General features: G+C 40.1%; 1 protein-coding gene across 1 annotated transcript; it reads right to left on the bottom strand.

Annotated features, from left to right (window-relative positions):
* Nucleotides 1-716: 716 nt before the first annotated feature.
* On the bottom strand, nt 717-9,937 carry spon2b (spondin 2b, extracellular matrix protein). Its single transcript, XM_022199182.2, has 6 exons — nt 9,765-9,937; nt 8,316-8,581; nt 7,761-7,984; nt 5,705-5,896; nt 4,963-5,149; nt 717-1,522 (listed from the first exon to the last, which is right to left on the bottom strand). Exons 2-6 carry the CDS (start codon nt 8,548-8,550, stop codon nt 1,344-1,346), a joined length of 1,017 nt encoding a protein of 338 aa, XP_022054874.1. The 5' UTR covers nt 8,551-8,581; nt 9,765-9,937; the 3' UTR covers nt 717-1,343.
* Between the last annotated feature and the right edge of the window lie 5,936 nt (nt 9,938-15,873).

Below are 15,873 nucleotides of genomic sequence, written 5' to 3'. Positions count from 1 at the left end.
GGTTTCAAGCCATTTGATCTAAACATTTGGTGAACTCTTTTAAAAAGTTGGGGAGCATCTTTATTCATTTTATGACCAACACTTCATCAGGTTGAGTCCCATCCAAAACTGAGACTTGACCTGAGTCCATGCAGTCAAAAGGTTTTTGCTCCACCCTCAATTTGATCCTGCTGCCCCTGGATTAGTAATAATACGTTTGGACCTCAAATCTAAGCGGGCCCAAATGATTTAGAGGTGATACATGGCATTGAACAGATGCACTAAAAAAGTATGTTTATTCTATTAACAATATTGTAATTGTAGGAATGATTTAAAGTGACACAATAAAGCTGTAAACATACTCTTCCATTTTACAGAAAACACAGTGTCTTTTCTCATGTAAAAAGTCATCAGTAAGTTGACCGTTTCTTTAGATATATTTACATTTTATTGAGTCTTACAGAAAACAGTTACAGAAAACATACATACATTTTTTGTACATTTTTAGTGTTTTATCCATTTTTTACAAAATACATATTTTCTGTGTTGAATTAATGTCTCAATAACATACAGGAATACACATTTTTACTTTCAGAGTTCATATACTGTACACTACAGGTTAAAATCCTGTCAATAAATATATTCTTTTTCTTCAGGAAAACAACTGCAATGTGTCTGTAAACATGTTTTTAATGCGGCATTGTGTAGGAGACTGTACATGTCGCTACGTCTACTCATGGAACTACTGAGGCATCTTTTTTTTTTTCAATTCCCAGTCTGATATTATTTGGAATTTCTGTTAAGTATCTCTTGGCTATAGAGATTTTAGACCTTACATGAAATTTATTTGGATTTATCTCCAAATCCTGTAGATGAAGGCTAATAGGAGTTTTAATCCAGTGTGGGCAAATAAATGTCTGTGATCTTTGACCAAACCCAATTACAGTGTGAATATGAGTTTTCAGTTTATGGCTATGTTCAAAAGCATTGTTCCATCTCCAGACAGTTTTGATAATCTGCCAAAAACAGAATTGGTGTCTAATGGCTATTCTGCCAAACTACACCTCTCTAGTACTGTCAGATCTATCAGTATGACTTGGAAGATAAGAATTTATTTTTGTTATTTTGCAGTCAGACTCTCCCAATTTAACAAACAATGAATCAGTATGTGAGTCAATTCCACAGAAAGAGGTCAGGGAGGAGAGACGGAATCGAGTTCGTCATAGTTATGCCTCATGTGAATATATCGCAGACCTTTTGCTGTTCTTCGTCCGTCTTCGTCCCTTCCTCCCTCTCTTGGCTTTCCTTTCTTTCTTCTCTCTCCTCTCCTTCCTCTCTTTCTTCTCCCTCCTTTCCTGGCCTAGTCATAAACAGTTGTCCTGGAAGCACTTCCTCTCTTCCTCCAGCAGGGGGCAGGCTGCTCCATTGTTGGCTGGGTGCATTAGGACGTAGCGGGTGCGGTGCTGCACACCTGAGTCTCCACACTTGCCCTTGCACAAGCCCCAGGGAGACCACACGGACACTTCACAGTCCAGAGGGGTATCTGCACAGAGAGGGGTGAATAGTAATCACATTTAGGTTTGGATTGCCATTTTTCTAACTTAGTGCTCTCTAGCTCTGCCTTTCAAAATACCATATTGGTTATTTGGAAGTAATAAAATGTCAGAGTGGATGTTTCCTTTTGTTCAGTTGAAATGTAGAAAATGGGAATACTGTATGTCATAATAGGGAAAATCTCATTTCTCTTGAAAAAGCAAATAGAATTTAAAAAAAGGGGGGGAGTAGATGTTGACATGCTTTGTGTGCAGCTCTCAATGAACTCATACCTTCCTGTTGTAGATTCTTGGCAGTAGTAATGCTGCTGGAGCTGCTTTTAATTATATTTAGCCTGCATTTATTGAGAGAGATTTTGCTGACTGTGCTTGCTTTTTCTCAGTATGACACTTCCTTGCACTATACAGTGCAACAGATAAGGATAGAGTGGCTCGCAATAAGAAACCCCAACTGTAATTTAGGAAAACAAGGCTGCCTTTGTCATTCTGTTTTTTATTTCTTCGAGCTAACCGAATGTGATCATTGAAGTTGTATGTTACATCATGCTCCTTCTCGATCGTTTTCGCTCTCCCTTTCTGCAGAATTGTGAACTCGCCCAGCTACCTCAGCCAACCTCGATGAGAGCTTACGTACAGCTGATTTGTATCACAGTCATCAGTTAAAGAGTTGAAAAGCAGATGGAAGGGAGGCCGTACGGAAGCTGTATCGATGCACGGTTGGAAGGAGGGATTGAACATGCATGTCTGGTCAAGGCTGATTTTAACATCTCCCTTCATCATGTGTGTCCATCAATGACAAAAAGAGTGATAACGAGATAAAATGCCTCAAGAAGCGAAGCAGAATTACGGTGATTTTGTGTTTCACAGATAAAATCTAGTACAGGTGATTGCTAGTAATTAAAGAAGGCTTTTGTTTGAGCTCTGGGGAGGAGCCACAGAAATGAGATGAAGTGATTATTGGATAGGGGAAGGATAAACAGATGGGGGGGGGGGGGGGGGGGGGGGGGGGTAGGATGGAGAGTTGGGAGCAGGGCAGGAAACCCCAACAGATTTCTGGCCACTGTCTGTTGTTTGTTGATGTGTAGTCAGGGGAACAGGACTGTAGCCTGTGATGCTGACTCAAACCTTTATAGTTACCCTCAACACTGAATCTGATTACCGCACTGTCAGCTCTTTTGCCGGGTCGGCGTGCTATCTTTTGCTGGTCAAGTCAGCTTTTTAGACTTTTTGCGGTGAATTATGTTATTATAAAAGGTTAGTTTCCCTCCCCATCGCATAAGAGTCCATCAGTCACACAGACAGGTTGTTTGACTGCAACATTGTTTGCTCTACTTGGAGTTTGACAAGCTCTTTATCTTGACTTTTTCCAAGATATTTTCTTATTCTTCCTTGCTTTTGGGCTTTTTTTTTTTGTTATTACCCCTAATCTGTACAACAGGGAGTCTTAAATCGTCTGGGAGCCAACATTAAGTAAATCCAGCTTCACCTCATGGGTTTTAGTCTTGTTAAAACCTATGTGTCTGTGTCCCATTTGGTGTCAGGACCTAAATGCTGCTGTAAATAATTTCTACATGGGTTTTCTGAAAGTGCTCTTTCACTTTCTCCATCTGTCATGTATTGACTTTTCCACTGGATGCCAGATGTGCCGCTGGCATTTTCAGATGCCCTCCACTCAATTGTCTCTCTGGTTTCTGGTTGGAAGTAATTGAGTTTGTGTGTGGCCTGTAATGTTTCCCAAATGGTTTCGCATGAGTTTGTAAAGCACCCAAGTCTCTACTCATGTGTTTGACGCTTGTATCTGAGTTTGTCAAAACATGGAACATACTTTATCTCATTTGTTTTATTTTCTTTAATGTTTTTAGCATTATTCAATCAGTAAAAGTGGAATGGCAAAGAGGCAGTTTAGATTTGAAACAGTGCAGTATTGGAAGTACATGTGGCTGTTTCTGAGTCAGGATTTTCAGTTCTCCAGTTTGATGATTCTAGAGAGAGCGTCAGTAACTGGGTCCAGGATTTGTAGTTACAGTTGTTCTTCAAACACTGATACTTTACTCATAGTGTAACCTGGTTCAGAGTGGTCAGTCGTTTTTTGCAAGTTGACCTTCTACCTCAAATAAAGCCATAGTGCCAGCTTACTGAGATTCTGAGACAGTGTGACTCAACTTAGACTGGGCTGCAATACAAGTACACTGTTTACATGTTGGTCTTACTAATCCATATTTTGTCTTTGTTTGCCTTATAGAATTTGCTGTTATTTCCTTATATTTATTTTTCATTCATATTAACGTACTTCATTCATGTTTTTTTTTATTTAACATTTCGTCCCATTATGTTTCTAGCTCGTGTTATGGTACATTCAGTATATCATATAAAAAGCTGTTGTGTCTGTTGAATGTATTTCATAAGGCATCTGCGACGTCTGCCAGTTGCTCGAATGATGTCAGAGTTTAACATTTGCATCACAGATGTATAGAAGATAGCTGGATACCATGTTCAAAGATAATTCCCATAGAACTTGCTCACTGTGACGTGCCAAAAAATGTCTGGCATGTTTCTGTAGGCTTCGTCATGCTTCTGTTTGGACGCATTGAGCATGCGCATCCATCCAGAGCAAACAGCATGTAGGACTATCTGTTGACTCTTTGTCCTTAAGAATAGGATCAAATACTCATATGGGACATCTCGATCTTTCCAAATAGATTCAAATTCTGATAAATAGTAATTTTGTGAGATTTGTGACACTGACTTTATCTCACTAATCTTTTTTTTTTTACCAGTCATTTTGTGTGGGGTAAAGTGTTTCCAGTGTCCATGTATGTAATGAATGGCTGTGGTAACATGACTACTGTGCCCTGCAGTGATCTGCCTCCCTGCCTTTCATTGTGCATTGCTATGCTTTTTTGAACATTATCATTTTTTCACTTTAGTACAGTGGCACATTTTAAAGACATGACATGCTTTTTAATCTTGTGGCCATGCTCTGACCAAGTTTAGCTCTATGTGAAAGGCATGCAGACCTCTCATTTATTTGAATGGGGCCAGTCTAGAATGCTAGCTAGGCTGCCAGTGCTACAAAAAAAAATGGTGGGTTTTCCAACCAAGTTGAACCTGGTATGACTTTTTCCACAGTGCAAAGTCCTGGTAAACCACTTTGTAAGGAGAGTGGTATATGTCTTCACTCAGAATGATAAAATCCCATCTGTACCTGATGTAACACCTCTACCAAGCAGCTCCTTGTGTTTTTTGTCTATTATAATGTGCAGTAAACATAATTAAAGGGAAACAGTTATTTGTAAATATAATAGTACCTAATACTCACGTTTTAGTCAGGGATGCATCAGTACAAGTAGAATTGCTTTGACTTTTTTTTTTAAAACAGTATTGAATGTCATCTGGAGAAAGAAATTCAGAATATTTTTGTTAGACTTACTTATGAGCTTGTCTTCAATCTCGTTTCCTGTTGGCAGTTGATTGGACTGTGTTGGCTCCACCGGCAGGCTGATGATCTGATTGGTCTTCTTTATTTTGGTCAGTGTGACCTTGGCAATGGGTGGCAGGTGCTTCAGGCGAGGGTAGAAGAATGAATTTGCAGGGTGGCTAGGAACAGAGGAGGTGATCTGTGGAGGCGGAAAATGGACACCGGACAAAGAAATACAGTTGACATATTAGATGTGTTTGTAGAGATGCTGGTTGGGCAGTCACAACTTATAGCATAATTATCTTCTGGAGATGCAGGAACTATGATGTAAGTGCAATGAACAGTGTACTGGAGTAGTTTAGTTTGATTTTTAGATAATAATATATATTTTTCTACATACAGAGTTTGTGAAAATGACACTAAGAAGAAACAGCACAGTACAGACACTAGATTTAGAACGTCTTGCATTAAATTATCTGTTAAGCTGTCACTTACTGTCTTGCCAGTAACTGGCAGTAGAAGTTGAAACTTGGACCACTGATCAACATTTTAATAACTGCTCAATGTATGCTTATTTTATTAGCTGTTTTTGTCAAAGCATGTAAAAATTTAACATCTGTCGGTAAATGTGGGAGAAAATGTGCACTTTATCCGCTTACACCAGCTGTAAAAAGCAACTTATTTCTCTGCTCACATGGTTTATGATTGTCACTTTGGATTGATGCAGTGTTGCTCTTGGCTCAGGCTGACTGACCTGTGTGACTTTGTCCTGTGGGATTGTCTCAAAGTTGGGGGAGGAGAAGGTGAAACCGCTGTCAGTTCCTGCGTCATATGGGAAAAGCTCCAGCGACACATTGTCTTTCCAGTGATCGCCATCACACAGGTCAACACTGTCCACACCCACAAACCAGTCGGGGCTTGGAACGATACGCACGATAAACGACAGCTGCAGATGGAGGAAGTAGAGATTAGGGAAGGAGATGGAGCATAGATAGAGAAAATAAGTGGGTGGGTTGTAGATAAGAAGAGAGAGGAGGAAGACATGGATGGAAAAGATGACAGAGTAGTGATGTTATTTAATGTCACCATTTATAATTTAATCAAGACTGCAGGTTGAAGCGACAATGTAAGAATTGATTTATTGTTCTCTGAGTTTGGGTAACTTTCCTGTAAAGTTGGTAAGTAATATTATATACACGCATTCGAGTAGTAATGTATAAATTCAAGAACTCCAAGAATTTTATCATTGTTACTGGTAACAATCTTCTGTTGCAGTAATTAGTATGCAACAGAAACACAGGTAGTCATTTTTATTTTTTGCTTTCTTTTCCTCTCTATGTTACTCATGGTGCAACTTCGGAGGCAAAAGTTTGAATGAACATTTTGGTGTGTTGCCAGTATGCCAGTAGTGTCTGATATAGCATTCAAATGCAATCCTGAAGTGATGATGAGAAACACGCAGCAGAAATTTGGTAACTTGTTTCTAACCCTGCTTCCCCAGACTTCTTTAGTTTTCGAACTTGAAGTCTTCATCCTCAGATGACCCAGACTCTGGAAGTGACCAATGACTTCATGGAACTTCACTCATATATGTCGTGTATATCATGTGGTAATGTATTTCACTGTTCGGTTAGAAGCATGTATTATCACAGTAGAGATTTGTAGTCTTTGAACAAATGCACCTCCCTACATGTGCTGTAATACAGCTTGTTCAATTTTGCCAAACATCTTCTTTTGCCAACTGGCTTTTTTCCACCCTGTGTCTCGTCTCTTGTCCAAGCCCAACAAATGTCAAGTCAGATGTGTCCCTAATTTTATTACTTACCTAGAGACTCATCAGGAAGAAGTTTAACAGCCAACTTCTTCTTTATTGCATAATTTGAAAAGACATAAATTCAGCTTGCTACACTTCATAAGCTCTCTTTAGGGTGTAGCATATGGAAAGAACACTCAGGAGCTGCGTTTATAGGAGCATTAACTGTTTTGCTGCATCAGCCTAGTTAAAAAAGCATAATGCTTTCTTTCTCACAATATAGCTCCTTATATTATCAACAAGTGGCAGTAGTAAGACAGGTTACTATTTGACTAAAAAGACACTTGGTGCACTTATTTAAAATGCTATAAATTTTAGTGCTGTTACAGCGCCAGTTAAATCTTTATAGTTTTGGCTGTCATAACTTTTGGCTATAATAGCACTTTACTAACAATTGCATTGCTTAGAGATGGCAACCAAGCAAACAATCTCAGTGGAAATAACCTCCAAACAGAGTTCACAGCGCTGACCACACCCTTAATCTAGTAAATCCCATGTGTCTGAAATGCTTAGTTGGAAGTGAAAAACAGAAATTGAATGGAATCTCATTTGTAATTGTATACTGCTCAGCTGTAGTAAGTGTGGTGAAAGCTGAACCTGTAAGGAACTCTGCAAGGTGCAGTGAGTTCATAACAAAATCTGTGGCAGTGGCAGTTCTTGCAGTGACTACAACTTTAACTTCCAGATAACTGGTTTAAAATGTGGCCAGATTGTAAACCAGCATGATCTATGGGCCTGATGATAAGGCTGTAAGTTCTGGCAGTAAAATCTTATTATAGGTGATACTTATTATGAACTACTACATATAAAAATGTATCCTTAGACTAAACAAGAGCTATGGTTGTCAGCATTTTTTGAGAAATTCTTTAGGCCCCTGATACAGGCCGTAGAAATGATCGCACCACAGTGTGATGTATACTGACCTGTCAGCAAAAGGCCTCTCATGTACCTAATGCCCTGACCCGGAATGAAGGAAACCAGTTGTTGAGACACTTACATACGAGTGCCTGGCGAAGACCTCGAACTCGGTGCTCATCTGGCCTGTGCCTCCCACAACAGCGGGAGCGGAGAGGATCCCATAAACACTCTGGATGCGTTCGCCGGCCGTCTCCACTTCCTTCATGAGCGTCCAGGCCTCGCCTCTCTCCGCAAACTCCCTCACTCCATTGCTGGCAAACTCATTACGCTGCCACATGTGGAAGTCAGAGCTGTGCGTCACTCCTGATAGCACAGAGAAAGTGAATGGAGAGGATTAGAAGTAGTTGTTGCAACAGTTACTAGTCTGTATTTTCACAAAAGGGGTTATTGAAGAGCTGTGTGACTATATATTTTTTTATATTTTGGGTGGGTTATTGAGAAGATCTAGACTCAAAACACGCACACTTAATATTCTTACCAATGGAAAGATATGTGTTTTCTTCTATTTTAATTGATCAATTAGTGCATGCTTCTTCTTCTGGCTTCTCCTGTATTTAATTATCTTGTGCAAAGACTTACCAGTGCGTTTGGTAAGTTTTCTGTTCCTATCTCAAAATAACTTCAGTGCACTTACCAATAAGATTTGACCACTGTGCAGGGGGACGGTAGACAGGATACTGCTTGGGGAAAGCTGCCTGGGTCCATTTGCCAGTAAACGTTAGACTATACTGGGCAGTGTCCGAGGCTGTGCACATGGGGACATCAGTCGGGACAGGCATTGAATGAAGGCCCTGGCACAGAGTCAGCATCATGACTCCCAGGCGATAGACAGCCTCAGAGAAGGAGGGAAGGTTTTTTGTGGTGTCCATGATAAGGGCAGGCTGGGGGAGGATGGAAGGCCTGAAGGAAATATTGGAAAAGGAGGGCAGAGAAAGTAGAAAAAATATAACATTTATATCATGTATAACAATAAGCATGTAGTGCACACTTTTCCAGTCTCTGCTCAGGATTTCTTACCACAATGGTCTTGCCAGAAATATTTCTACTCTAAAGATTCAGCTAATTCTATTCTGCTGAAGAGGATTTCCACCCCTTTTTTTGGTTGAACACCATCCATGTCACTATGCACTGAAAAGCCTTGCACTGGCCAGATTTGCAGATTGGTATGATTTGTCTTATTTATTCATGAAAACTCTACTTGCAGTTATCCTCATCTTTCCAGATTGTGGACATGACAATGCTGACAAGAAGAATTGAAAAGGGCAAACTGTCTGGCTGCACCATGAGTGTCTGGTTTAACAAGTGGGGCATGTGAGTCAGAGGGAAATTGTGTTCATTTAAAACCTTCTACACTGTTTTTCCACAGTTTAGCAGCTCAGTAAAGTGAAGCAGACAGAAGGAGATCTGATAATAATTAAGTTGCGTGTACTGAGAGTGTCATCATTGTTGCAGCTTTGTAAGCTACATTTCTGCCTTCAGGATATTCAGTGGAATGAATCTAACTTTGGATACTTGATCATATTTTCCTCCAGTAATGGAACATAAACTGAGCTCTCATCTCTGCTTTCCCCTCAACATCAATAATTCGTCAGTGGTCTTACTTTGCAGTATGATTTAGATGCTAATATATGTCCCTGATTCATGAAGAGTTGTGGTGCTGCATCCTTGCCTCTGAGAGGTTTATATATGAAAAGCATGCTTACAGAGTGCTACACAATTTTAGACATTTATATTCCCTAAGCAACCTAATATATCCAGGTCTGTTTGATTCAGAGGTAATATTTTTTTTAAAAGTTTGGGATGCATTCTTTCAAAAATGTATTCTTATATCTATTGCTGTGATGTTTTGAAATGTCAGCGCTAAAGTCTGTTACATTACACTTTTGTGTCACATTTTCTTACTCATTTTGAATATGTTGTTGCTTAAAGACTATATTATTGTATAAAAATTCACATGCAAGCTTGCTTGTTTCAATTATCACACCAATATAGAAAAAATTGTGCAGAAAATTGAATGCACCTGGAAGAAACTCTGTATGGTCATGCAGAAGCAGGATGAATGTGAGGTGCAGAAACTACTCACTGGTTTTTGCTCAGGGTTCCAGATGAATGAAGGGCTGCAGCTGATGAGTGAAGAGGAGGGCTGGAGGTGAGGAGAAGGGGAGAGGAGAGCAGTGGATGTGGCTGTCGGGACGAGAGACTGCAAATCTCCAAGTCCTCTTTCGCCTATTTATGTCTTTCAAGAGGTTCACCCCTCTCTATCCTCCCCCTCTTTCCCTCATTTTCTCTTTTTCTTCCTGCCCCCTCCTTTCCATTTTGTGCTCCACTCCCCTCTTTAACTCACTCTACACTTTTTTCTCAGCCTCTCTATCTGCTCGCCAATGACTTCCCTGCCCCCTTCATGCCCTTTGACTTTGGCTCTCCCTCTGGCTCTCTCCTCCTCCTCACTCTCCTACACTTTATAAGTAGCCCATTAACTGGCTAATGTGTTCAGCAGTTCTCGATGCACAGCCAGGGGTTCTGTGCAACTCCGTGGGCAGAGTGTCATTTCACAGTATGATACTGTAGGTCTCTATATCTACAAATATGACTAATGAGGCTAATAATATTTTTTTCTAGAGTTTCTCTTACTGTATCTTGGTCCAGTTTTGGAATTTCAGTAGAGCTACTAGATCCAGTACCAGTGCTGCTTTTTAACTCATGTTAGAAGTTATATTGCCTCTGTCATACTCAATTTGCATAACTCCTTTGATGTGTTTTTCAGGGGGCTTATAAAGTCAGACAAGTTGAAGCATCATCCAAAAGTATTGGGGAATTACAGGCTTTAAGACACAAACTGTGATTTGATGGCACTGGGTCAGGGCTTAGCAGAAGCTTACATCAAATGTACTAAGTACTAATGAACTTGGATGAACTTGGAATTTAAAGGCACCCAATCAGTGATTTAGTCAGTTAAGTTAAAAATACACAGACTCAAGCATTTCCTGACACTTCCTGCTCTACATGCATTTGTAGTAATAAAAATGTTTTTGGTGGCCAAGCAAAGAAGGGCACTCAAAGTTTGAGTGAAGAATTGCATTTGTCAACTATGTTGTCAAAATCCTGAAGTAAGTCAATGAGCAAATTTGGACTTTGCAAAGCTCTAAATGTGACTGTGGGTGGAGCAGTTGCTTTCTGCTGTTTGCTAATGTGTTTCTGGCAGAACTTACCTTGTAATCACAGTAACACCTTGTTATTAAGGCTTTTTAGTCACTGCAAGGGCACAAGAAATACAGTATGAGGATGAACTTCAAAAAAGTTGTGGTGAGGTTCTCAACCTCACCACAAAACATGACAGGAGAAAAACTGCATTTTCCCCCCCCAAAATAGTCTCCCTTAACTTCGGTGCCCTTGGTCTACCGATGTTCAAGCTTTATCCCTTCACAAAAGAGAGTCACTTCTTGGACCTCCAGAATCTCCTCGACAGCACGCATGACTTCATCATCTCTCTGTGAATGGAGACCAAACAAGTGGATATTCAGTTTAGGAAGCACATAGAAATCAGATGCTACTAGATTGGGTGAGTATGGTTCATAGGGGAATAATTCGAAGCCATATTACCTGCATCTGCCACCTGATGCTGTGTGGACGAACACATTTTCCTGGAACACGAGCACTTCAGCTTGAGGTTTTCCTCTCTTTTTTTCTTTCATTGTTTCAGTTCTGGTGCTTGGTAGTTATCTTTAACGGTTCGATTGTTTTGCAAGAAGTCAGTCATGAGTAATAACTCACTATACCAAAACACAGAAGCCATTACCTTGCCAACAGATGCCATTTGCTGAACTTTCTTGGAAGCCGGAGAACCAATGTGTTTCCATTGTTTACTTTCTTATTCCTCGATTCAGGATCAAAGTGGTGAACCTATGTCTCATTCTAGGTCACAAATCTCAAGAGGAATTTGGCAGGATCAGCCTGAAAATGAGCCAAAAAATTTCTCAAAATTTCCATCTCTTCAACTTATGATCTAGTGTCAACATTCCCGACACCCATCTTGCAGACAGCTTGCTCATCCCTAAGATGTCAGTCAAAACAGGGTGAACTTAGCCAACTCTGCTGTCTATGGTTTCCGCTACGTGTTGGACAATCGATGCCTATCATTCATGTCCATGTGGTACGTAGCCTCCACTTGATTCTCTGCAGACGCTGATTTTAAGTGTCTTTAGCACTCTCCCTGCCCCGGCTGAAATCAGCAACTTACGTGTTTACAGTTGGAAAGCAAGGGGTGTCCTCACCAAGTGTGTTGACCATGTCTTTGTGGCCTATCTCAGGGGTCATTCTTTTTTTATGAAGATACTTGATCACAGTTCTGGCTTCTTCCTTGTTCATTTTTTTTGGTTCCCTCTAACCTACTGGTTTTCAAAGGACATCAATAGCAAAGAAATGACAACAAACCCTTCTTTTTTTGTGGACATTTGACATAAGACTTTATAGTAATCACCTATGCCCCTAAATATCAGTTACACTCCATGTTTTTTTAAAATACCCTCATAGTTCATTCAGTTATCACAACAGATTAGTACTTATTAGCTCTGTTCACATATTTTCTACTAATAAACCTGTAAAAAAAGAAAAATGAACACAGAAGACAACTGCTACATTGTGTCTCTCAGTCGAAGTGCACAGAAAGATGCATGTGTACATGTCTTCCAAACTTTGCATGGACATTTTTTGTTGTTGTTTTAAACCATAGTTGTGAAAACATTTCTAGATTGTAAGAACAGTTTGGAGTTAATGTGTGTGTGTGTGTGTGTGTGTGTGTGTGTGTGTGTGTGTGTGTGTGTGTGTGTGTGTGTGTGTGTGTGTGTGTGTGGGTGGGTGGAGGTCAAGGGGTGTGGTGGTGCTTGACTTACTAAAACTGGAGGTGACAGACCCACACGCTCACGTGCAAACACACAAATATGCCAGCATGCTGAATCAGCCCACATCTAATGATTTCCATGTGGTCACGTTTCTTACAAAAATAAACCAAAACACTTTCATACACAAACACACCGAGAGAGACCGCTTGCCCTCGCTTAATCCTCGACCTCTCTCACTTTCCAGCATTTATTGTTTGGACTGCGAAGTCCAGTCTGTTTTCAGTCAGTGGCATTTGAAAGAGGAAGGTTAACTCATCACCGCCCTCATAACTCATGCACCCTGAACAGTGGCGCACTGTGTGCAGTTTTATTGAGGGTAGTAGATCAGTGTGACTGAAGCTGTTTCCAGTCCTGGTTTGTGGGACAAACACACCGCTGCAGGCAGAATTCATGAAGTAAATTCACAGATACTGCATATGTAAGGTGTGCACTTTAACACATTGGGTCTTTACTTTATAGAAATGTGCAAAATATGCTTTTACTGTTACTATTCCACCTTTAAAGGCAGCAGGGTGTGAGACCAACAAGACTGACCTTTTAATCCTTGTGTTAGCAAACATCCACACTGAACTGTCTTGAAGAAAGACACTGAATCCAGACTGACTGCTGGTTTGTTGCTCTGTTGAAAATCTGTGACCATTCACCTGCCCAGACAATGTGTTTGGCCTGCAGAGATAAAAAAGAAAAAGAGGGTCAATTTAGTATGAGAAGCAGTAGGTTTTTTTTTTTGTTTTTTTTACATGGATACATAGGTTTTCCTTTAGTGTAGGAAACTATATAAAATGGTTGTATGCACATTTCAGTTGAAGTAATTCAGTTGAAGAGTTTATGGAATCAAAAAAATCAAAGAAACTTTTCTAATCTTGAGCATCACAGCAGAGTTTATATATTCCAAAGCAACGAAATGGAAACAAGCTGAATTTTCTTTTCTTTTGTACAACTTTTACAACATTTATAAAGTTTGTTTGATAATTACGAAGAAACGCGACAAGAGTTTTCACCTTTATCATCATTTTATAGAAACTTGTGCGCCCTTTTTTCGATAATGAAAGTATATATGAAGGACTTGTCTCTAAAGTCTGTCATCTGTCCACAAACAAACTGGGTAAGTCAAAAATTAGTGACAGAAGAGAGTCAAAACAACCACATTGTCCTTTAAAGAGCATTTCTTTCTCTGATATTTTTGGGGAATTATCGACCCTGAGTGAGACACATGTAAACACTGTCGAAGGCTTAAGTTTATGTTACTACATTATTGTCCCTCCTGTTACACGCTGGCCTATTTTTGCTCTATGTTTTCTGCATATGACAAGAAAGTTGACCCACTGACTTTGACTTAAAGACACACTGGCCCCATTCTGGTTGATCGTGTGTTTGTGGAGGAAAACGACCAGTCATACGTTGTTCGAAGGCAAGCTTTAAATACTTAGGAGAGTCAAGGAGGAATATAGGTCAGAAAACACCATCAGGGGCCTGTTTGGGGCACAGGGGCCAAAGAGTCAAGTCTGTCACGTGTCTGCCGCAACTGTGGTGGGAGTTGAGGATGTGGGTACGAACTGTGGTAGGTAGATGGAATTACTTTCAACATTTAATATATAGTGGACTCATGTAGACCTCACATATTTCTGTGTTGGGCTGTCAAACAGACTCTCCAGTGTGTTTAAACTACAGTCAGACCACAGGTCATTACAGAAGGTTTGGTCATCTAATACTTGTTGAAGGATTTGAAGCATGAAGATATTGGACATTGCATGAACCACTATCACATACTTCCTGATGTGACATTTCTCGATGTTGCTGGTGGTCAATTCACATTTAATTAAAAAAATATGAATGCATGGTTTTGGATGTGTGGTAATATCTGACATTTTGACTGAGTGCTGTCACTGATATATGCACATATTTGTTCTCCTGTAGTGGAATTGAGGTATTAGACCTATTCTTACTACAATGGCCCACTGGGTGATGTGTTTCTTACTTTTGGTTTCTTGTAAAATGTAATCTACCTGTTAGACAATTTTTGAGGATTTTTGTCAGTAGATCATACACATTTTTACAGGCTTTTATTGCAGTTTGAGAGAACCAGCGCTTCTTAATTCATCATCAAGGTAGATACTAGATAACAACTTTTACTTTGTTGTGATGTTGTGATTCTGTGTGTAAAGCAGGATATCCGATTGTGGTTGTAGATTGAAGAAACCTAATGCTGACTTCCTTCTGGATTACAACAACATGACATGATAGATGGGTTTAAAGTTTGTTTACATTTGGATCAACTTAGAGAGGTTGACTGAAGTGTCTAAATCGATTTTGGCAGGGAAAAATAATATATTAGTTGGGAGTCAGCATGGACAAATGAAATGCGATTTAGTTCTTAGAAATTTCCAGCACAACACAAGAAAAATTGGACATAGGTTGAAGATGGGTTTTCCGGCCCGTACAGCACTTGTACTTGGCTGCACCCGATAGCCTCTCCAATGCCTCATATCAGTGAAAGTTGTGTAACCGACTCAATCTTTTTATGAGAGACAGCCTTCCATTGCTGAGAAATATTATCCAAAACTGGTTTACAAGCTGGAATTGGCTTTGCCACCACGTAACATCATTGAACTTTCTAACGGAAAGTAGGAAGTGGGGATGAACACATCGTTGATTTCAGCGACTGGGCGAATGTCAAGATGCTGAAGGCCACTGAGGGGCCACCATATGTCAGCCCAATGGAGCGGACAGCCTGTACACAAAATAACAGAGCGTGTTGTTGTTAGGTTAATGGCCAGTGTTGCTATGGTGACAGGATGTGAGGTCAGTGTTTTGATTCTTTTAAGAGAGGTTCTGGACTGACCGCTGTGAATTTCGACAGACACGCACGCATGGACACAAACAGATGCAGGGTCATGTGTATTAATACACACATGCGCTTATTCATGCAGTGCTTTACATAAAATCTGATTTACAGCAAATTAAACAAAAGACGCCTTTTATTATAAATCAATACTTCCCTTGTCTGTTCCTTTTATGCACCAACAGACACTGTCTTACATTTAGCTGACACCTGGTCTCACCATCCAACCTTTTTCACACTCTTGTCTCTACTCACCTCCACTCAGCAGATCTCTAGAGCCTTGTTACACCAATAATCACCGCTGATTTCCGGGAATAATTTCCTGCAGTGTGTGGGAGCAATCTGTGTGTGCATGTGCATACATTTGCACATTTCTAGATAAATTCTGTGTGTGTGTGTGTGTGTGTGTGTGTGTGTGTGTGTGTGTGTGTGTGTGTGTGTGTGTGTGTGTG

The sequence above is a fragment of the Acanthochromis polyacanthus genome, chromosome 10 (assembly GCF_021347895.1).
Source record: "Acanthochromis polyacanthus isolate Apoly-LR-REF ecotype Palm Island chromosome 10, KAUST_Apoly_ChrSc, whole genome shotgun sequence".
Classification (NCBI taxonomy): Eukaryota; Metazoa; Chordata; class Actinopteri; family Pomacentridae; genus Acanthochromis; species Acanthochromis polyacanthus.
This window is presented reverse-complemented; position numbering and strand designations above follow the sequence as displayed.